At 41.1% G+C, this 24,226-nt stretch overlaps 1 protein-coding gene across 3 annotated transcripts in view; it reads right to left on the reverse strand.

Moving 5' to 3' along the window:
- The window catches only part of MYOF (myoferlin), a 142,349-nt gene that overhangs the window by 39,359 nt on the left and 78,764 nt on the right, over window positions 1-24,226 (reverse strand). For all 3 annotated transcript variants that reach the window (XR_011997511.1, XM_025990771.2, XM_072739533.1), the window contains exons 20-32: window positions 23,065-23,242; window positions 21,559-21,683; window positions 19,297-19,403; window positions 16,432-16,624; window positions 15,102-15,257; window positions 12,091-12,222; window positions 10,655-10,818; window positions 8,066-8,180; window positions 6,287-6,392; window positions 4,949-5,094; window positions 4,030-4,203; window positions 2,821-2,929; window positions 1,662-1,739 (exon numbers count right to left, since the gene is read on the reverse strand). Coding sequence is in view for 2 of the 3 variants with exons in the window: in XM_025990771.2 (XP_025846556.1) it covers window positions 1,662-1,739; window positions 2,821-2,929; window positions 4,030-4,203; window positions 4,949-5,094; window positions 6,287-6,392; window positions 8,066-8,180; window positions 10,655-10,818; window positions 12,091-12,222; window positions 15,102-15,257; window positions 16,432-16,624; window positions 19,297-19,403; window positions 21,559-21,683; window positions 23,065-23,242 (1,783 nt within the window). In the remaining variant the exon portion in view is untranslated. The remainder of the gene's footprint in view (window positions 1-1,661; window positions 1,740-2,820; window positions 2,930-4,029; window positions 4,204-4,948; window positions 5,095-6,286; window positions 6,393-8,065; window positions 8,181-10,654; window positions 10,819-12,090; window positions 12,223-15,101; window positions 15,258-16,431; window positions 16,625-19,296; window positions 19,404-21,558; window positions 21,684-23,064; window positions 23,243-24,226) is intronic.

Here is a 24,226-nt window from a genome sequence, read left to right on the forward strand (position 1 = left end):
TGTCCCCCCACACCTCCTCAAAAATCAAACTAATAGAAACAGAAAGGAGGAGGATGTTGGCCAGGGGCTGGGAGATGGGTTGAAATGGGGAGAGGTTAGTTGGGGGGTACACATTTCGGTTATAAGATGAATAAGGCCTGGACCTGATGTATAACATGAGGACTATAGTTAAGAATGTGTATTGTATAACTGAAATTTGCTAGGAGAGGAGAACTTGAATGTTCTGTCTCACAGACATGGAATTAACTATGTGAGGTGACAGGTGTGTTAATTAATGCAGTTTTGGGAACATTTCATAACATATCTGTATATCAAATCATTACTTATACTTTAAGTGTAAAACCTTATTTGTCAATTATACCTCAATAAGCTGAAGAAAGATAAGGAAAAAAGAAGCAATCTGTTTCTCTTCCATGCTAAATAACTTCACCAAAACTTTTGCAATTGCCTGGGAGCTGACCCTTCTGAGCAACAGCCTAATATCTAACCTGAAAGTGTTGCATCATCCAAAAGGCTGTTTCAGTTTTAGCACTTGGGCATCACACAAATGGGACGCTTTGTTTTTGCTCCGATCATATATCCTCTATCTCAAACTGCAAGGCATGTGTTGAGTTTTATGCAACTCGAGTCAAGAATTTGGATTAGGATTCTAACTTTGACTTTCAATGATTGAGTGCCCCCTGGTGGTAAATATTCAGAAAAATGTCTTCAAACCCCTTTTGGAGATGCATTTTAGAAGGATAACTTTGAATCTGCTCTAATTTATTAGAAAAGGAAACCATGCACAAATGTTGGTTACATCAGTGCTTGGAATATGCCTCACAATTGATGTGAGCATGCCTGAGTGTCAGGCAACTGCTTTAAGAGTGTTTCCATCAAAGCTCTGCTGGCCTTCAAGCCCTGAAGTGGAAATCTCCCCACGTAGCCAACATGGACCCTGAACCATTCATGATCCCAGCAGCAACAGCACAAATCCTCAGCTGCAGGCCCCCTGACCTTTCCCCAAGCCCTAACCACAGCCTTCCCCTTAGAACCAGTCCAAAGGCCACAAAGCAAGCTGGGTCTCAGGGCTTTATGATCTCATGGCTTTATGGGGACAGGCCACAGAACGGTCAAAATGGACTCCAAACTGCCTCAATCCTGTTGAGGATTGTAGGCAAATGGGTGAATTTTTGAACCTTTGTCAACTTGAGAGAGCTACCAAAAAATTATATAAAGGATCTTAACTTAGCAATCAGCCCAAGAGCCCAGGATGTATGTGTGTATATATGATATATATGATATATATATCATATATAGAGAGAGCCCAGGGTGTGTGTATATACATATATATATACACACCATATATATATAGCTGTGTATATAAGCAGAGAGCAGAAATTGCTTTTATTCTTGGTGCTTTTTTATTACTCATCAATTAATGATTATTAGTATTCAAAGCCCATGTATCTTCTGTGTATCTCCAGCACCCAGCAATAGTGTTCAACATATCCAGTGATTACTTAATGACTGAGCAGTTTACCTCACACAAATCAAACTCATCTCAATATGGAAAACCTTTTTGTTGTGAGAAATTACTAAAAGCACCCACCTGATGAAAAGTAGAATCAAGCTGGCCTGCTATGTAATAACATGTATGACAGAGATTTTTGTCCCTTTACCTGAAAAACTATCCTTGTCTAGAGCCATGAGGTTTCTGGCTTGATAGATATAGCAGCGCAGATGGTAAATGTAGACTCCTAAAAAGAAGAGGATGGAGGTTACTTACTTATAAGAAACATAACACTGAAAAATGCAAATTTTCTGGCATATTTGGAGATAATACATGTTTGAGATAAATGGGTCATTCAAATCTACTCCACAGTAAAGAACACATAGGTGGTGATGACATGTGCTCCCAAAGAGTTCTGTTTCCTATAAAATAAAACTAACTTTAAAAATACTACAATAAGCTCAGTGCAAGTGTATCACTCAGGAGAACATCAGTCCTGTTGTGAAACACCTGGATTTAGGCCACTGCTTGTCATCACAGACCTTTAAAATGAACTTGGTTTCCATGAGTTATAGAAATAGGGCTTCCTATACTATTTCAGCCCCAGATCTAGGAAACAGTTACCTGCTAAAAGTTTCTTTGATAGTTCAAAGTTAAATAACTTAAAAGTTATTTTGATAGTTCAAAATTTTTATATCCCCATCTTTATATTAATGTATATCTGCTCCCATCCCAACAACACATGTAATCTGAGAGATAGATAGTAGAGCATTGTGATTCATGCACAGATTCTGAGAGTCAGACTACTTAAAATCTTGCCTACAGTGCTTACAAACTGCAAGATTGGAGCAAGTTATTTCATCTTTCTGCACCTCTAAGATGAGGACAATAATAACACCACCTCCTAGGGTGGTTATGAGGGTTACATGAGTTAATATATGCATAGTGTCTGGCATGTGCTAAGCCCTAGATAAGTATTTGTTATTATTATTACATAGTAGGTCTGCCTCATTCCAAAATTCCTAAAGATTATCATCAGAACCGACCCTTACTTAACTTCCTGAACCTCTTTTTCTAATTAAAACAATCTTTCGGGGAGCTTCATATAGAATGAGCACATATTGGACAGACCATATCAGAGTCAATGATTTGATGACCTCCCCACCCCAAATATGATTTTTAAAACTGTATCTGAAAAAATCCTCATCAAATGATGAAAATAAAAGTTACATTTGCATAAAGACATTTTAATCATATTTGGTGATTCAGAGAATTGGCCTTAGATAAGTCATTGCAGGGGAATGCACAAATCCATGTTTAAAACTTACTGTCAAAGTTACAGGAAACAATGGGAGTGTTTGCCCCAAATACAGTGGTGGCACTATACTTCTGCTTGTCCACACTCTTCTCGTCTCCGTCCTCGGTCATGTCTGCACCCTAAAAAGGTAGAAAAGTTCATTAGCAATGCCTCAAAACAGAGAGGCAAGAATTACAAAGAAATGGAATGGTGGCTTTTAAAAGAGACTCTTCTCATCCAATCACTCCATTTTTAAAAATGAATAAAGCCCAGAACAACAAGTATCTTGCCCAAGGTCACTTAGCTGGAAAGTGACAGAGTAAGAAGTGGAAGCCAGTCTTTCTGCCTCAAGTCCAGGCTTACCAAACCCTGATGCTGAAAATTTTTTAAAGGGAAAGCATAAAAGATAAATAAAGGGATTAAAAGGGTGGGAGGAGGATGAGAATAAGCAACAGAAGAACACAGCAGGGTCAGTGTGCAAAAATATAAAACCAGGAAATGGCTCCCAATCACCATGTTGGTTTAGAGGGACCAGTGCCATTTTCGTATTCATCCCTCCCATCTTTGTGCTTTCCCCCTCCCTGCCTTCTTTATTGTGCTTCCATTGGAATTATTCTCTAATTCCATGAGCCATCCTCCTGTTTTTCTCCCCCTCACATCTGTGTATTTAACTTTCCTGGTCTATGGAACAGTTGTAGTTTCCAAGGTATAATCCAAGGAACCCGCACCTGGGAATGATAACAGATGTCACCTGCAACGAGGGTTTTATAACAGATATATGTGGGACATTCTGGGTGAAATAACATTAAATAGGCGCGTCTGCGGTAGAACTTCTTAGAACCTTTCCTCTATTCATGGTGTATTCAGGCAACAAGACTTACTGAGCACCCAGGATGTGTAGTTTTTTCTCAAATTATCTGCAGTTCTGCAGCACTAGAGGAATCTCTGTGGAGTCAGTAGTGTATACAACACTCATCTATTTTCCCTATACCAATATAGATTTTTAAAATATTTTATTTATTTATTTGAGAGAAAGAGCAAGCTCAAGTGAGAGAGAGAGCACCAGCAGGGTGGGGGGGCAGAGGGAGAGGGAGAAGCCGACTCCCCGATGAGCAGGGAGCCTGATGTGAGACTCAATCCCAGGGCCCCAGACTTGAGCCAAAGGCAGACGCTCAACCACTGGGCCACGGAGGCGCCGCCTCAACCAATAGTATCTGAGCTTTGAGGACCTGTTACTTACGAGGGCGCCCTCCAGTTTAAAGATGGCGGCCGCACCGTGCGTTTCCGAAGGAGCCATTTTCCTTCTCCAGCGTCTACGGCGGAAGGTATCTGAGCTACGCTGTTTCCAGTGAAATTTCCAGCCAATTAAAGAAGCATATTCCCAGCCCTCCCGGTCTTCCAATTCTTCCATGGCCTAAAACAGAAGTAAAACTTTTAAGGTGAATGCTAACATCATCATCATAACAACAATAACAACATCCCTTAATTGATACGGTAGATTATTTGGTCCATCAACAAATATCTACTCTGTTCCAAGCACTGTGCTATGAGCCAGTGATACAGCAAAGAACAAAGCAGACCGGCTGTTGGCCCCTGTGGGGCCGATGGACTGTGGGTATATGGAGAGATACCAGGGCAACTGATACAGAAGGAGACGTTGCCAGGGAGAGTGTGCAGGAGCAGGTGTGAGAAGCAGGCTCCCCGCTGAGCAGGGAGCCCGCCACAGGGCTCGGTCCCAGGACCCTGAGATCATGATCTGAGCCTAAGGCAGATGCTTAACCCACTGAGCCACTCAGGCTCCCCTGAGTCCTTGTGTTTCTTATTCTAAGCACTGAACTATTGCCACTACTTCATTATGCAAAATAATTTCTATTACTACTGGGTAGTGTTTCTTATCATTTAACCTACTTCAGATCACTTAGAAGACACTGTGAAACACAGATTGCTGGACCTCACCCCTGTAATTTTTAAGTCAGTAGGTTTGGAGTGAGGCATTTCTAACAAATTCCCAGGTAATGTGTTGTTGCTGGTTGGGGTAGCAAGAGAACCCCTGTGCAGGGAGGGCATTAGGCCCTTGATTGGCAGTTTCTGTAGAAATAGCCAAATAACAGGAATTCTATATGGACCCCAGCCTAGCTCCCTCCCGTGGCAACTCTTACCCTTGCAGTGCTTGCAGTGCTTTGTGTTAAATCTTTCTTGCGTTTTCGGACTAGCCTTCGTCGTCTATGAGTATGATACATTTTCTCTGCTGCAACCCAGGATTTGGGTTTAGTATCAGGAGGAATGGTAATTCCATACTCCCAGCCTGGAACAGAGTTTGCAAATGGTTATCCCAAAAAGATGCATTTGCCAGACTGCCAGATAAACTTCCAGAAAACATCCAGTCACTGTCTCTGCTCCCCCAACATGCTCTTCTGTGGCATTAAATGCCATTGTCACTCCTTTCAGTTTGCTGCAATTCAACCAAACTGAATACAGCTCTCTTTCCTGGATTCCTCTTCAAACAGCTTCCTTTGCTGCCCCGGGGTTCTCCTCCCTATTTATCCCTCCAGTCACTCATGGTAATTATGTGCATCTAAGAATAAAGCACAGTGCAAGAGGCCATCGGGGACAGTGTTGAAGGGTGTGGCCTGTGTAGTTACACAGCAGGGTTTAAATCCCAGCATCCCTGCATGCTGGCTATTTACTATGTAAGGTTTTTGCAGGTTAGTAAAAAACCTGCCTATGGCCGGATTTCCCCAGCATAAAGGTAAAGTATACCTCCTTAAAAAGAATTCACCGAAATAATGCATGCAAATGATGAGGACTATGCTTAGCACATAGTTTGTGCTCAATCAATGCTATTATTATAAGGCTTGGTGTGTGTGTCAAGATCAGCAAAGAACTTATAATCAATTTGAACCCTTCTCTATCCATACTTGTTCTTTCTCTTATAAGGGAAAAAAAATCACATTTTCTCTTTTGATATTTCCAAATATTATAGTTCACTTAACTTCAGGTTACTGTTCATAGAAAAGGATAAACACCAGTAACAGAAGCTATGTTAATAATCTACATTATTGTGTGCTAACTAGACTTCCAAAAAACCCAAAACAATCTATATTATTGCTGAACAGGATGACTATTAAGGCATTTTACACTCCTTCTTCCTGAGTGAGATGTTCCCAGGGAGCCTATGGGGTGCGACTAGAATAGAGAAGAATATCCAAATGCCAGTTCCCGCCCATATTCTCATCCTGGATCCCCAACATCTCAACATGGCCCACTGTGATCTTGTAGTGTTCACTCATGACACCCCTACCTGCACCTATTCAAGCACTTCTTTGTCCTTCAGATTCTCCTTCTGAATAGTCACAGGTAATATCCAAGACCTGACTGTCACAGACTGACAGAAGTAGGACTGCTCCCCACCACCCCACAACCAAGGAAACTTTACTCTGGAGTTAACCAGGGCCTTGCTACAGACAGCCCATCAGGTAATAGATCTAAAATGTTACCTTTCTCATCCACTGCACGATTTATATCATATACCCATGCGTCATCTTCCCATTCCCATCCTGGAGGGCATGTCAGCTCGCTAGGTGATGCTGCTTTATCACCATTCTTTAAAAAGAAAAAAAAAAAGAAGAAGAGAAGTGAGCCAGGGTGTCAGATAAAATGCAAAGGTGAGAGTATGACTCAAACTTAACAATAGCATTCGAATGCTAATTTAGGAATCTCTAATCTCAATTTATTCACAATCGCTACACAAGATTAGTTTTTTAGAATACCTTCTGTTAGGGGTATGTTGGGTTGAACCATGGAAAATTGTTGTAGTAGATCAAAAATGGCCAAATATCAGCAATTTCATATGGTTCAATTTAATATTATGAAATGGCGTGACTCTTTATAAGGAGTTATATTGGAAGGGAACCATCAGAGATGGATAAAGCATGAAAAACACATGTTTTCAAGTACAAGGTAATATCACTGGAGGCTCTAGATGTTAATCATGTAACATTTGAGCAAGGTTTAGGTTCCCTATTGAATAAAGTATTGACTGCATGAAAACTGACAGGAGAAAAAGTTCCTAAGAACATAAAAAGGTGGTCCATAAACATATGGAAAAATGCCAGCCTCATTTTATTTTTTAAATTTATTTTTTTAAGATTATTTATTTATTTATTTATTTGGTGGTGGAGAGGGGCAGAAGGAGAGGGAGAGAGAGAATCTTAAGCAGGCTCTATGCCCAGCACTGAGCCTGACTCGAGGCTCAATCTCATGACCCTGAGATCATGACCTACTATCACAACCTGAGCTGAAACCAAGACTCAGATGCTTTACCGACTGAGCCACCCAGATGCCCCACAGCCTCACTTTAAATTAAGAGTTGGAAAATGGAAAAGACTTCAGGGCACCACTGATTCAAGCTCGGACAAAGCTGGTGTAGTGGAGGTAATGAGTGTTTAGGAAAACAGCCCTCTAATATGCTGTTGCTGGAAATAAAAATTCATACAACCTATTTGAAAGCAGTTTGGCAATATTTATCAAAACTGCATATGCATTGAAATCTGACCAAACTCATCCAGGGAATCTTTCTTGGAGATAAACTTCCACAAGTGGATAAAAATGTATATATAAGGATGGTTACTGCTGCATTGTTTGAAAAAAACCAAAGACTGGAAAAAAAAAATGTCCACAAGGAGAGGATATTTAAATATATTATACAGGGTGCACATAATAAGACACTTGTGGGCATTTTTTTTTACAAAGCTCATAGATCTATACATATTGATATAAAAGGATGCCCAAGATATTTTGTTGTATGAAAAACACAAATTATTGAACTGTGTATACAACATAATTCTATTTAGGTGTGTTTTGGCATGGGAGAGAAGTTTTACATTTGAGTGTGAACAGAAACATACTTTCAGTGGTTATCACTGAGGGGTGGAATGTAAATCTGGGAGAAGACTTACTTTTCATTTCCTTTTATGCTCTTGGGACATTTTAGAGACATGTCCATTTTATTTCTTGTGATTTAAAAAAACTAGTTAAGTAATAAATATTTACAATAAAAAATTGCACAACTCAAACTTTACCATATACCAACATCCAGTTAAACAGGCCCAATGTCTTTTCTATAGAAAATATTTAGAGGTGCACTTGTGTGGCTACTCAGAACACAAGACAGAGCAGAAGAGAAGGGGAGGCCACGCCTTGTGGCTGGTGGATTCACAGACCACGGTTCCAAAGAGCTAGGGCTGGAGGTTCCGTGTGGGGAGCAGCCCCCTCACCGCATCGGTATAGGTGTCCTCAGCTGGCTTCCAGTCACCCCCGGGGTAGCGGCTCTCGTTCTGGTACACTTCGTCCGTGAACTCCGTGTGCCCCGCGTCTGCCTCGGTCAGCAAGCTGTGGGCGAGGCTTGAGTTACCAAAGGAGCAATGGTAGCCAGCAACCCCAGAGGCCCAAGGGCCGGGAAACATCTACACCGGCTCCCTCCTTACTCTAGCCCTGGGGTTCTCCACCAAACTCCTCTTCCTGCTAATAACTTCTGACATTCTTTTGGAAAAGGGGCCTGCAGGAACAATGAGACCAGAATCACAGAGGACTCCTCAAGTTAGCAGGGCTGCTCCTTCTCAGTCATCAGGGTGGGGACTGGGAAAACAGTCTTGTGGGCAGCTCCTTATACAGACCTCATGTTCCATATTTTTGTTTCAGTTCAGGGCCGGTCAGCAAAACTCCTGGCTAACAGTTCAAAAGAATAGGATATTGTCCACCCTTATTCCCCCTATTTAAAAAAAAAAAAAATGGCATGGAAATAGTCTCCTGAGGCCAAGTATGGAAATTTTTACTCATGGCTTGTATGGTCTACGTAACACAAACTGAAGGGAGGAGTTTAAATTTTCTGGATAGTTTCCTAGGTTGACGGCCAAACCAAGTCATTTAAGACTCCAGACTTCATTTAGGTACTTAAGAAACCCATACAACTCTCTGCCATGCCAATTTTCCTCTTGGATTTGGTACTATTTTGACAGCCCATAAAGGAAAGTATAGAGGCTCCAACTTTGACTTAAGTCTCCTGCCAGGTACCCACTCAAGTGAGGTGTCTTTTTCTTTTACCGTCCCTACATCTTTTCCCTGCCCAATCCTCCCCTAGAATCAAGCACTGGAAAGAAATCAGAATAGAGGGCAGCTCTGGTGGCGCAGGGGTTTAGCGCCACCTGCAGCCCAGGGCGTGATCCTGGAGACCCTGGATCGAGTCCCACGTCAGGCTCTCTGCATGGTGCCTGCTTCTCCCTCTGCCTGTGTCTCTGCCTCTCTCTCCCTCTGTGTCTCTATGAATAAATAAATAAAACCTAAAAAAAAAAAGAAAGAAATCAGAATAGAAGTAGCCCCAACTATTTGTATAAATTAAGCTCATCCCATCATTCTCTGGGTCCCAGAGAAGGAGAACAGCAGACCTGGCTGCTGCCTCTGGGGTCCTGTAGATCCTTGACATGGTTTGACCTTCAGCTTTTCCAATGCCTCCACCTTTCCCTGTCCTCATTACCCTTTCTTCCTTCTGTCCAATTCAAATCCCATTTCCCTTTTCCCCACCAGCAACCCCAACTCTATCCAAAGCAAGCTGTTATGGGTTACAAGCAATCATGTGCAATCATTGGGTCTTACCAGACCAGAACAGACCAGACCCAGCGCACTCATTCCCCTCCTTCTCTAATGCCTGTGATCACAGGAAACAAATGTGGAAAGAGAGGAAAAACTCTAGTTTAAGGCCTTGAATTCCAACTTTACCAAGCTTGTTTCCTCCAAACTCAAGTTTGCTGCCAAGAGGCGGAGAAGAGGGAGCTCTGACTCTGATGCTGTTGGCAACATTCAGAAACCCTAACTCCAGGGGATACATCCTTGCCTCCCCTTTACTGTTCCTTTATTTTTAGTAACAAGCTTTTGAGACACACTGTTCATACCACACAATTCACCCATTTAAAGTGTACTCTCAACTGTTTCTTACAGACATTCCAGCCTAATAGTTAAGTCTGGACTGGTACCACCTACAACCTATGTGTCTTTGGACAAGTTACTTAATCTCTGTAGGTCTTACTTTCCTCACCTGTACAGTGGAGATCATGCTATTATTTTTTGGGAGGTAATTCTCTATGAGTTCTTATGTTTCCACAGCATCAAGGATATAGGTATCCTTGGATATAGGTATCCTATATGAGGAATAATCTTGGAAGATAGAGATAGTCTCTCTCTCTCTCTCTTTCTCTCTCTTGAGCAAAGGGCCAGCATGCTTGCTACTCATTAAAAAGATTTGGATTCCCTAAGCTTAAGTTCCTCTCCTATTACACAACCACTTCATGTTTAAGTGTCATCTGACCATCTTCTTGTCTCCCTGTGGGAATTGGAGCTCAGATAACTAAAGCAAATGTTAATACTGGCACTGCTATTGCTGTTGGCAGTGAAGTCCCTTGTCTCTGACCCAGGAGTCCTGTGTCTCTTGTCTCTTGCCAGCATCCATGAAGTATGGCAGGTGACCTTGTTAGCTTCCAAGTAAGCTAAACATCTCAGATCCTTCATAATTTTTGACACTAGCTACCTTATAGGGATATAGGCCAGATTCAATAAAGTAATTAACACCCTGGTGCTTAGCTTATTGCTTGATACATTCACTCATAAGTTCTCAATGAATGTTAGTACCAGGTGCTTTTTATTTCTTTGTTTTATTATGCGGCACCAATGACCTATTTTAAATTTTTATGGAGTTTGCTCAGTGGGTATTGCATAAGTATTACCAAGAATAATGATAGAGAAGATTTATTTAGCAATATCTAGGGAAAGGTTTCATTGTCACCATTTTTTCTCAGAAAAATGGAAGGGCTTACCTTCTTTCAGGATCAACTATCCATTCTCCTTCCCATTCCCAGCCTTTCGGAGGCAAAAAGAATTCCCTCTTGAGTTTTATTTTTCCTGTGACATCAGAAAATTTATGACGACCCACTAATCCAGAAGTGCCCCATTTTCCAAACATAAGAGCTTGATTTTCATACTGTTAAAAACAATTAGAGAAAACACATCAAAGAGCAAGAAATAAAGCCCACTCATAAATTTTTAAGCCCATTTAAGCTAAACCATGATAGAAAGTGAAAAACTTAAGGTATGGACCTAACTTGGGCTGCTACTGATTATGCAACCTTGGGTACCTCACTCTTGTTTTTAAGACTCAGTATTCCCATTTATTAATTGGGGATGATACCACCAGTTCTCATAGAATTGTTCAAATGTGCAATCAAAAGTGCTTTGTAAACAGTGGTATAGCCCACTAGTTGCTTCCATTATTATATTGAATGGCTCCAAAAGGTTCTCTGAACCTAATTTTTTAAATACACATAAAGTCCTAATTTTATGAATGTATAGGCTTCTAAGAGCTTATTTGTAAAGTCTACTGCCTAAAACTTGGGGCGCATTTCCCCACAGAATCAACATTATAACTGAGGGAACCTTTTGCAGGCAGTCTACAAAGAATCTGTCTGACATTATGAAGGTCCTTTAAAGGTCCAATCTTTATGGTGCCTAAAAGTTCTGTGCCTTCATCCCTTCGAATGTAGTGGGGATGAAGACCAAAACCTTTCTAGAAGTAGCTTTAGTGGCAAAAACAGACTCCTGTTTATAGGGCATTTCTGTCTAAGTTAGAAGTTATAAATCTACAATGGTTTGCTCTTCACAATGTCAACCACTAAAAGGCCTGAGATTTGCCAGTGAGTGTCCCTGTTTGGGTGCAAGCTGAAATTTCCATTTTTCTGCTGATGAGCCACTGAAAAGATGATTTGCACCTGACAGGGGGGTTTGAGGCTGAAGAAGGAAGGAAGAAGTTTGAGTAGAGGCTTGATGGGGAAATTGGTTTAAGCAGCCACAACATTACCTGTCTCAGATATAGTTTCTGAGCCTTGAAAGGAGATAAACTCCAGGAAGCAGCTAAAGAAGCTATTATCACAAGGGGCTTTGAGACCTGGGGGTGTGTGCACAGCTCCTTTGGTTTCTAAGTGACAAGGACACAGAATGGAGAAGCAGGGTGTTCCCACTACTTCTACTTGGTAGCCAGCATGCCTATGGTAAAATCTAGGCACGGAGATGGGCAAGACTGTTAGCACATGTGAAGTACCTCAGAGACCACCAGAAACTTTGTGGGGGATGAGAGTGGTAGGGGATTCTGCAGAGAACTGAGGTCTAATATTAGCACATGGATGAATGTTTTCTCTAAGGATGACAAGTAACAGGACTCCCCCCAAAGAGGAAACGATAGTGATGTCATTGAATGTACCATTTCAGCAAAGACGGTGAATGTTCCTTCTGCGAAGCTATTGAATTTCTTCTCAACAGCACTTAAGCCCAGCCAGATGTTGACTCGCAGCTCTGCAGGCACCTTTGGTCCATGGGTTTTTTCCTGCGGATACTGTAAGGGGCACAATAACATGCTCTGTGATGTTGGGTGCAGTATAGGCTATGACATTAAGTTCAAGCCAAAAGCAGATCTAATCATTGCTCTCCCCAGTCTAATTTTACATTTGCTTAGTTAAAATACTTCCAAATGACCCTGCAGAGATTACAATAACAACAAAGTGGTGGTTCTCAAAGTGTGATCCATAGACCCCCCTCCTTGTGTCCTTGAGACTTTCCCAGGAGGTTCATAGAGTTAAACTCTTTTCCTAATAATACCAAGATGTTTCTTGTCTTTTTTGCTGTATTGATACGTGCACTGCTGGTACAAAAGCATGGTGGGTAAGAGTGCAGGCACTGCAGCAGGAATCAGGGCAGTAACACCAAACTGAACCCATGGGAATGATTTTCTTCATCACTCTCAGTGGAGAAAACAAATACTGACTGGTTTTACCTATGAATTCCCTCAATAATATAAATTGATTTATATATATATATAAATTTACCTATGAATTCTCTCAATAAAACAGTAAAAATTAACTAATCTTAACCAAATCATGATCCCTGAGTACATCTTTGTTTGTTTGTTTTTGTTTTTGTTTTTTTTTAATGGGCTCCATTCACGACTCTGAGATCATGTTGCCTGCTCTACTGACTGAGCCAGCCAGGTGCCCTTGTGAGTACATCTTTTTATTATTTTGTGTAATGAAATGGAAAGTACACACAAATCACTTCTGCTGCATATTTATGTATATCTTGAGAAAAAGCTCTTGTGCAATTGTTTGAAATGTGAACCGAAGTAGCTTTTCTTTTTTAATGGAAATCTTTTTTACTTGAAATAGCGATTTACAGACAAATATGGTTATTCAGACTTGGGTATGGGGCAGACATTACCTTGAACATAAACAAAGTAAGCCTGTCTCTTCAAGGACAACAACTGACTATATTCTGTTATCAATGATTAAATTCAGGCTTTCAAGTAAAAATAAAGAATTTTGGAAAACTTCTGACATGGTAAGCTTGATAGCATCCTGATCCATAAAGACTTTTCTGATGAGTGATATTAATAAATGTGTTTTTTTCAGCAATGCAAGATGAAATGTGTCAACACTAGGAAGACCTGTATAACCCAATGAAGTGATATTTTTTCAATAATCAATGCTAAATGTTACAAAATCATGCACGGATAAAAGAACCATTCAAATACAAAATAAACCAATAGATTTTAATGTAGCCGAAAATGAAAATTTCACTGATATGGTTTCAAATTCCATACTACAAATCACCTTTTAGAAGCCATTACTTGAGTTTGGTATTATATAACAAAGATGTGTATCCACAATTATCTGAAAAGGATATTAAAATACTTCTCCCTTTTCCAATTACACATCTATGTGAGGCCCGATTCTCTTCATACACTTCAACCAAAAAAATTTTATTGCATCAGATTAAATGTAGAAGCAGATATGAGAATTCAGTTATGTTTCTGTGAAGCCAGGTAGTAAAGGGGTTTATAAAAATGTAAAACAGTATCAGTCTTCTTTCTAATTTTGAGAATAGTTATAATTTATTAAAAATATGTAATTTATGTTGACATGAATGGGTTTAATTATTGTTATTTTAAGTGAATTAATATATTTTTAAATTTCTCATTTTAATTTCTGTTACAGTAAATATTGATAGATATCACCCACCTAAACAAAAGCTCTTTGGGGTCTTCAATAATATTTTTGAGTGTAAAGGGTGGGGATGTCCCAAGACCAGCAAAAAAAATCCCAATGAATTAAATTGTCTCCCTAAACTGGATAATGAGTGTTGACAAAATCAATAAATACATATAACATTGTCTTGAAAGCATTTTGCTGTTTATCCACCAAGTTCTAAAAACTAACACAGAGAATACCATTTCCTCTCTCACCAACTGTGAAATTTTATTTATTAATCGGTTTGCCTGCACCAACTGCTGACAGACACAATTATAATTGTGGTTCTATCTTAAGTAACATTTGTTCCACCAAGAGATACTTGAAGGAAGATAATCACTTTGGTTCTATTTTCACCCTCCTGATTAAAGAACAACGAGTACATTTATTAAAAGTTAGCAGATATGTCCTTGTTTTCAAAGAACATTCTCCCCTGACTGCTTTTTCTCGTCTTGATTTTTATTCCTCTTCCTCAAATCCAAAGACTTCAGCTGGGGTTGGCCAGGGACACAGATGTCAAACCAATACAGCTGGGACTATTTTGATTTCTTGGTTTTCAGCCCCAGGCCCTCCTTTGGTTCTCCCTAAGCACACACAGAGCAGTTTTTGATGCAGGGTCCTGGGATGGGCTTACAGGGGTCTACGAAGCTCCTGAATCATGTGTTAAATACTGGATGCGTGGCAGACATGCGTTCTTCTGGGAGAGAGGGCCAGTAGCTTCCATCAGGTTGTTAAAGGAGCCCGTGACTAAAAATGTTCAGAACCACTGCACTAAAGCAGCAAATTCTCCAAAGTTTTCAATCTGAGGTTAGGGCAGGGATTCCATGGACTATCTATATTATGTTCTCTTTTTTTTTTTCTACTTCCTGAACACTTATCAGAAGGGAAGGGAAGGAGGCATTGCTTAGCACAAGACATTAGAAGTAAGAGGAAAAATCATGCCAGAAAGCACAGCATTCCCAACGTCACATTAGTATTAGTGTCAAAGAGATCTCTACGGAAGTGTCCTTGACTGAATGCCAGCAGACCCCAGACTCTCTAGGAATTACCAGCCTAGGGGAAGGTGCTAGAATGGGTCGGAATTGATCATGATCATATTAGTTATTCAGTGATTGGCAGATAAAGCAGCCCCTTTCTTGGGAATGCGGGTTTTGCGTTAAGTGTTTCATGTTGCATAGGGATGAAACCTTACCTTCAGCAAGATGGTTTGGGTTTTCCCGCAGTATTTCCCAGATGCAGTCTCACCACTGCTGGAGTATAGAACCTGATGGGCAGGGATGCGTGCATAGGCCAGTCTTTTCTCCCCCCGGATCATCCAGATGATAATGTCAGGCATACTGTTCTGTGGCTGGCCATATGAGAAGATGGAAAAGGAAGAAAAGCTGGAGTTAGTCTACACTTAGAGGGACTGGAGATTCTGCAGGCTGGCTCCTCAGGGCTCTCCTTAGCAATTCAGAGATCTGTCTGAATTCCTGAGTTGCACATCTTCTGGGACCATGCTGAAGCCTGCAGGGCCGGGAGGCAGACCACAGCTGGCCAGAAGGAATAAGGTGAAGCAGAGGGGGAACTTCACCTGCCCCAAACCTGACCTACACAGCTCTGAGAGGTATTTTAGGAAATATCCCCTCTTATCTCACCCATCCTTTGAAGAAAGCCCTCAACAGCAGTCAAGCATTACAGGTTTCATACTTGTCATAGGACACAGACAAAGCATCTCCAGCTCATAATCCAATGTTTTCCAAATCTGAGATATTAATTTCGTTTTTCTAAAACCTCTTTTCTTCTGATTATAAAGGTGATATTAGTTCACCATAGGAAACTTTGAAAGTACCAAAGCATAGGAAGCAGAAAATAAAAATTACTTATAATCCCATGTTTTTGCAAATGTATTTCTATCCACAGATATATTATGATCCCCCTTCTCCCAAATTTCTGAAGCTCAAGAGGATGGACGGGTCTCCTACTCTCTTGGTTTTCCTGTCCCCGGAGGTTAACGGCAGCCAACATTCATCCAGCACCACTGTGTGCCCTGCACCGTGCTAAGCTCTTTATATTCATCATCTTCAATCTTCACTATACAATGCTGTGAAAGGAGTACCACAATTATCTCCATTTTACTTATGGGGAAACTGAGGCTTACAGAGGCTACCCAAGTTTACATATGGTAGATCCAGGATTCATACCCAGGTCTTCCCAATCCCAAGCAAAAGTTGCACTTCAATAGTCTGTGCTACTTTATCACTCTACCTGAGGTATTTGATTGTATCATGATAATGATTTGTCTACTTTGAAGACTTTCCAGGACCACCAACTCAAAATTCTTCTCCAGTCCTCACTTCAGTGATGCTCAGCCCATTACCCATTAGCATCCCAGCCCAGTAACTCCCTGGCTTCACCATCTGTCAGGTCTGCTCACTATCCAGATAATAAACTAGATTCTCCAACCACCTTCTCTCTCTGTGGTGCCATTCTACAGAATCCCTCTGCCATATCGAGTGACTTTGAGTAGTTGAAAGTCCTACCTCTTCAGTCAGTTGCAGTAATTTTTCAAGCCAGTCCTCAATTTCTGCCAGTGTGGATTTCACCTCTGTGGCCTCAGACCTCATCCTCACAGCTGCCTCGTGAATCTGGGAGAGAGATCGGGACCGCAACTTTCGGATCTGAGTGTCAAGAATTGTGACATTAGCTTTTCCTTCCGTGACAGGCAATGTGTACCTAAAAAAAAAAAAAAAAAAAGGAAAGAAAAGAAACAGATAATCTGCAGAATCACTTTCTGGGCTTCAGAACCGTCAAATTCATTTATGTTTGATTTCCATCTTGCAAGCCACACCGGTTTCCTGACTCCATAAGCATGACCAGGTTTAAGCTGAAGTTGAGTGTATGTGGCAATTGGCAGAGCAGACTTGCCAGATAGACTGCTAACTCTCACGAGGAATGTGACGGGGGTGGGGAGTGGTGGTGGGGGGGGGTGGAGAATTAAAATTCCAAAGCAATTTCTTGGGTTTGACTACAGGCCCAGAGAGAAGATGGATATGGCTGCAGCATTTGGGAGGAGCAGGCCTTCCCTTCTTTTGCTTCTTGCAACCAGGGTACAGACCCGCAAAACGAAGGAAGGGAAGGCAGATTACAGAGCACTTAGCAGAAGGTTTTTAAGGACCATGCACCCCTAGGCAGTCCATGGAGGGGGGTTGGGGGCTCAGGAGGCCTGCAAACCCCTGGAACTTATTTAAAAAGTCTATGTCTGTGTTGCCAGGCAGTTGACGTTATGATAAAGACCCCATGCTTTGAAGCCAACCATCTAGGTACAAATCCTGATTCCACTATTTATTGATCTTGAGCAGTTACTTAATCTCTTATTTTCCTATCTTCAAATGTGGGGAAATAGCATCTATCTTTTGAGGTGTTGTGAGAAATAAATGAATTAATATATGGAGAGCATTTAGAACAATGCCTACGGCAGAGTAAAGTCTGAATGACGTTGTGATCATCATCAAATTTTGTCTTCCTCATTGTCATAGTCTCATTATATATAATGAGCATTCAAAGGCATTTAAAGGGGCCCATTAGCTCCCAAAAGGTTTAGAACCACTGGTGTAGGCAAAGCTCCCGTTAAAATGAGAAGTCTAGAACAGCCAAGTTGGCACCAGAATTAATTTGCCTTCCTCTGCAGGGTCTTCCTCTCACCATGGCAGCTGATAGGGCCACAGGGTGAGGGTGTCACTGATTCCAGGAAGTCCCACTCACATTGTTTCTACCTAGAAACTCCATTGGTGTGAATGTCCCCTCACTTCTAAATGAAGGAAATCCTAGTATGACTTCTATTAAACACAAATTTCCTGTTACATCAAGTTAAAAAAGATAACATTTGATTCTTCAAAACCAGTTCACATCAATTTGGTTCTTCAAAAACTGTGTAAATAGATATATCTGTGTTTCTCTCAGCAAACCCCAAAATTCACAGAATTTTCTACACGAAGTTCTTGCCAAATATTTCTGTTTGGTTATATTAGTAATTGTGGCAAAGCAGGGGCAAAGGTTAAGTCCCTGGAATGATTCTTTGAGGCAAAAAATGCATATGGAAGCTGCTAGCTCAAAGACACACGAGACCTTTGATAAATAGATGTTGACTATGTGAAGCATGTAGTAGGAAAAGTATGGATAAACCCAACTCTGGGCATCAGATGCATCATTTCCGTGGGCCTCTGTTTTCTCATCCATAGAATGAGGAGACTGGGATAGATGACCTCTTAAAACCCAGTAAATCTGGATCTGAATTGAAACGAGCCTAGCATTGCTCTGATCTCAGCTGCATTTCAATGACCTCGCTAAACCACTAGAAGGCACAAGAAGACAGGGAGACTGAGGGCATTTGCCCCGAAGAGGGGGGAACCCATCCCCAGTTCTTGCGGCTTGTCAGAAGTTTTCTTTCTTTCTTTTTTTTTTTTTTGTCATAAGTTTTCAATTATGCTCTTCTTTTAGAACTTCCTTGTTCACTGCTCTATTAGTCAATATTTAAAATGAGTTGGGGATGAATCACTTCCCTCTTTGATTTCCAAATGCCCAGAGATCTGAGCGTTTCCCCAATTCACAGTTATAAAAGGCTCTCTATGGCTCAAGTCAAATATATTGGCTTTGTGAAGGGAGACTTAGCCCCAGTTTATTAGGCGTTCAATTAAAAAAAGGCGGGGGGGCAAGTAAAAAGGCTGTTTCTTTTCTTTTCTTTTTTTTTCTTTTCTTTTCTTTTCTTTTCTAAGATTTTATTTATTTATTCATGAGAGACACAGAGAGAGAGAGAGAGGCAGAGACACAGGCAGAGGGAGAAGCAGGCCCCATGCGGGGAGCCCAACTGTGGGACTCTGGGTCTCCAGAATCAGGCCCTGGGCTGAAGGCGGTGCTAAACCGCTGAGCCACCCGGGCTGCCCACCACCCCCAAAAAAAGGCTGTTTCTAAAAATGTGTTCATGAATTAGGAATGTTATTCTGAATGGCAAAATCAGTGCTCCACCCCTAGGACCTATTATTCTCTGTGGAAGCCAGGAGTCACCTTTCTCTAGGCAGAGGGCACAACGATTGACAGGAGTCAGGCCTGGGCCTTTTCCCTCCTTCCTTCTCCCCACTATTTGCCTGAGGCTGCCCTGGGATGTGTTTCCAGGAGGGACCTCAGGCTCCCTAGCTGCTTTAGAATTGGCATTTAATCAGAAAATGGAACTTTTCCTGGTGGTGATTCAGAGACTCCTCCCAGTGACTAGGACCTTTGGAGAATCTTGACTAATTCAAATTCATTTTTCAGGCAAACACTGTAGAGAATTCTAGAGGCTCTTTTAGTGTTTCAGTTTTGGGGAGGAAAGCATGACTGGGAATTCTGAGATAGGAACAAGATCATTGTACCTTGTATCTTCTATAACTTCATCGATCAGCTTCAACCATATTTCAGCCAACTGGTTTGCAGGAACTTTACCTTGCATCCCTGATTTCAGAGCCTCTAAGTTCAATTGCTGGAGAGTTTGGAAAGAGGAAATAATTGGTAGTTATGCATCATACCATTAAACTCAGTAAAGGTTTAATGCTTATCCTCAAGAAAAAATAATGCATAAAAGGCTTAACAGAAAAACCAGAGTTTATTTTTTTACATTTAAAAATAAATGCTCATGGTAGCTTAGCACTATTTACATGTCTTCAAAATGCAGTCAATGCTGACATGTACAAGTAGTAGGACAGTCTTTCATATACCTTTGACTTTTGAAACCATGTAAATATTTTGAAACCATGTGTTCAATAAATAAATAAAGCCAACAAAGATGGGGGAAGGAACCCCAACATGGAATATAAAACAGAAACAAATGACCTATATTATAGATGAATAACATAATTGCACTAAACTAACCCAAATAGCTTTTGAACACAATATTTTGATGATATACTCTCAGTTTGAAGAAAAGAAAGAACCACGAACATATCAAACTCTAAATCTGTTTGTTTTTCGCAGGGGTTTATCTATGGATTTTAGGATCAAATACATGAACAAATGAGGTTTCTCACTGTTGGAGAAAGGAGTTACAAATATAGAAATAGGGAAGACTAAAATAAACCTAGGATATTAGAATAGACTTGGAGTTATCCTTATAAATTCATTGCTTTCCGTATATTGATCGATCTAGAAATAAATTGACATGTGAGTGTGTGTGTTTACATCTACCCACTGAGAAGGTGAGAAGGCCTGGAAGCAAAGGCAACCAAATAGTCATCAGCATTCTAAAACCCAGACCTTGGTTTTCACATCCTATTACACTAAAAGGAAATAGAATTCCTTGGGAAAATGGCAATTTGGGCTGGGACAGGTAAGTGCAAGAAGAGCCTAGCATATCCTGTTGTGTCACTTTGAGCATCTGCTGACTGAGAGACAGAGAAAGTGCCCTCCATGATTAGCAAAAGTCCCCATCATGGGGAATCACCAGCCTGTCCAGATGAACATGGAATATAGACAGCCCGATCAAGGCTGATGAATAAGGCTGAAGAGCACCCAAAACATAATCAGGATAGAGGGGTGATCAATTCTTCACTAATTCCCTCAAGACGGAAGCCTGGAAGTTAATACCAAAACTAGAGTGCATATCAGTTACAACTTTATTACGTGAACAATTATGCTTAAGTTAGCTTAAACCTACAATACTCCTTCAATATTGTCTTTATAACATAAAATGGTATTTTTAGATTTTGCTGTGAACTCTTAGATCAGGTATATTCCAGGACCCCCACACATGTTGGTCCTGCCCTAACAGAGGTTAGATGTTAGAAAAAGTTAATACTAATGGAATTTGGAAATCAACACTCTAAGAATAGATGGATTTTATCAGTACCTGATAGAAGTAATTTAGTATCTTTGACTTACTTAGAAATATCCCAACCATGTGCCCCTTCTTCTCCTCATCAATGTCAACTAGATGGAGAATTGCAGATACCACATCTATGCAGTTTCTACCAGAGAGGACACCCAACTTCCAAACAAAGTCCTCCAGTTTACAAAAAGAATATAAAATGTCAGGCTCTGGTTCCTCTGAGCCCATCTATTCCCACAGTGGAGATTTTACTCCTCTAGCAGTAAAGCTCTAAGGGCTGCATGTTTCTATTGTAACAAACCATTCTCCACATCACACCTTTTTGCGGCAGAAACTGGCGGTTGTCTTGGATATCCCTGCCTCAATGTCCACCCCAACTTCCTCAGTGACAGGGCTTTTCTCTGGCCATACGTCAACTCAAGCTTAAGACTGCATTTCCCAATTCCTTTATAGTAAGATGTGGGTGTGTGACTGGATTCTGCCTAATGGAAAATGAGTAGAAAGCAAGTGTGTCATCTACTTCCCCATTCTCTTTCCATCGGCTGGAAGGTAGGTATAATGATGAGCCACCTCAACCATGCAGACAATGACAACTCCTCAGTGATGGGAGAGCAACAAGTGGGGAGGAGTCTGGGTCCTCCATAGCACTGAATCTCCATACCAACCGTGGAACACCTACCTCAACTGTTACTAAAGAAATAGCTTGTATCTTGCTTATCGCTATATTCCGAGGTCTTAGGTTAGAGGGTCTAGCATACAACTAGCACATAATTTACTGTCTGGTGGGAAGGACACATAGAAAAGATGGACTTACCAGCCGTTCTGCCATGGTTAGGAGAGTGTTCACTGCATCCAGGCGATGACTGATGTCCTCCCAGTATGAAGTCAGGGTAACAACTGGCTTTGTGTGGGCCCAAGGCAAGTAATAATAGTAGTTCCCTGGTATAGGACATTGAGAGTCAGTGAACACTGGACACCTAAACATGTTTATGAAGAGATGTGCAAACTGGGCTACTGATCAATCCGTATACTCGGGGAATGGTTTGGGGTGATTTGGTGTTTAAATTTTATTCGAGGGCAGCCCTGGTGGCTCAGCGGTTTAGCACTGCCTTCAGCCCAGGGCATGATCCTGGAGACCCAGGATCGAGTCCGAAGTCAGGCTCCCTGTGTGGAGCCTGCTTCTCCCTCTGCCTGTGTCTCTGCCTCTCTGCCTCTCTCTCTGTGTGTGTCTCTCATGAATAAATAAATAAAATCTTTAAAAAATTTTTTTATTTGAAGTAACTGAGGAATAGTTGTTTTGAAAATCTCTCTAAAATACCCTCCTAAACTGAACACACCAGTTTTAGGACCTTGTAGTGGTTCGGGATCATGTGTCTGAACATCACTGATGATCATATAACACGGCCGCAGAATATACAGGGAGAATAGGAGGTTAGATTGTATGGGTCTGTACCTGAAAAGTGCTACTCTAAATAAACATTTTTGCCAGAATTGGGGCAAGAAAATAAAAGGATTTTGGATATGTGGGGTTTTGTATTACTGAGAGCCTTATAATGGTTAAGAATTATCAGCCAACATTTTCTAGCACATCTTATATTTTAACATTGCTTGTACAGAACTTAGGTAAAAACTATGGCAATACTGTTGGAACATTCAATCAGAATTTCTTTCTCCTCTCTGTATAGTCTTAAACTATTTGTTGATACCATCAACAAGAGCATTCTCATACTCTGCTTTCTACTATGACTTATTTTATACACTAGAATGCAAACACCTTAAAAGCAGGGACTGTTTATCATCCACCTTTGTTCAAATACAGCTATTCAATCCACACAGCAACTTGGGAGAAGAGGCTAAAACTGAAGGTTACAATTAAGTGATATCGCTAAGGTCATAGTGCTGGCGAGTCACAGAATGAAGACCAGAAGCTGGATTTTCCAGCTTTCCTGAGCCAAAGTCTTGTGCACTTTCACTACTCAGTCTAAGAGCAGTTTGGGGCTTGGTCGAGTGGAGTTGGGCAGAGCAGGAGCTGATTTGGGGGTCTCAGAGTTCAGCAAGTTGCCATCTTTTGATTTTATAAGACAGAGCCAGTGTGAAAGTTGGACATGGGAAGGGGAATAGGGTTCAGACCCTGGCAATGGACCTGCGACTTCTTGGGTTTGACCAGTCTTGAAGATGCTTGGACTCCAGCCACCTCTCTTCCCTATTCCACCTTTTCTTCTCACAAAGCATATGCTGAACATAATGGCTGCTAGTGGAAGAATATGCTGGGTGCACCCACTGTAAATGCATAAGGAGAGACGGTTAGAGTGACTCTTACCATCAAATACGGCACGGCTGTATTGAGTGGTTGATGCCAAAGGCTTACAAGTCGTGTCAAACTTGTTGCCATAGTTCCCAATGCTGACTTCAAACTGAATGGCCTCGCCAACATCTTGCAACATGGTGGCTGAATGGAACACAGCAGACAGGCTATACTTCCGCCTTCGTTGGTATTTCTAGAAAGTTTGAGCAGACACGAGCCTCAGTGAGACTTCTTTTGCTTTTATTTATATGTGAGTTTCTAGCAGGTGTAATTCTAAACCTAACAATTAGTGTTGCATTATATACCAGTAGAAAATGTTCTTAAAGTTAGCAGTTTCTCTTGTACTCATTCAAGTGGGCAAAGATAGAAGTACCAGGATGTTCACTACAATGTTGACTGAAATAGAGAATAGATGAAAACAATACAAATGTCTATCAATAGGTCACTGGTTAAACAAAATTACGTTACATCCATAGAATGGGATAAAGGGTTCACCTAAAAATGTCTTTTTTCCGTGTTAGCATATATGGGTCTACCTTTAAAAAAACTACTGGTTTACTGTGTATGTGTGTATGTAGGTATGTGTGTGTGGGGGGGGTGTGGGGGGGGTGGGTAGGTGGGTGGGTGTGTGAAGTTGGGAGCTGATCATAGGGTCAACAATGACCACACTGAGGATCTTTCAGACTAGCAGAAATGACCACCATGGGCCCTTCTGGCCTTCCTTCATCTGGGCACATAAAATCTCTTGAATCCACCTGCCCCAAATCCTTGCTCAGATGGCATGTCTCCTTCTTTGTGGATCATATCCCTGCTGATCTTTGGGTACTTTGCCTTCTTTAGCCAAATAGAGCCATACATTGGTTTAAACTGCTGTGTTTCATTATGTTCTAGGCATTCTTCCACTTAATATTGTCTGCATCTAAAGTCTTTCCAGATCCCTGTTGGCACCCAGGCTCTGTAGACACTTGCAAAACCACTATAGTGGTTATTATATAGCAACATTGGCTACCTGTTTCACTAGAGAACTTGTGGAGATCCATGAGTGATAATACTCAAATGGTTTGACAGATTCTCACCATAGCAAGTTTGTCCTGAAAGCCCATAGAGAAAGAACTTCTAGATCTATAGTCCTTCAATTTGAGATTTGGAGGCCACATTGCTATCAAACTTTGGCACA

Source organism: Vulpes vulpes, chromosome 15 (genome assembly GCF_048418805.1).
Source record: "Vulpes vulpes isolate BD-2025 chromosome 15, VulVul3, whole genome shotgun sequence".
Taxonomy (NCBI): Eukaryota; Metazoa; Chordata; class Mammalia; order Carnivora; family Canidae; genus Vulpes; species Vulpes vulpes.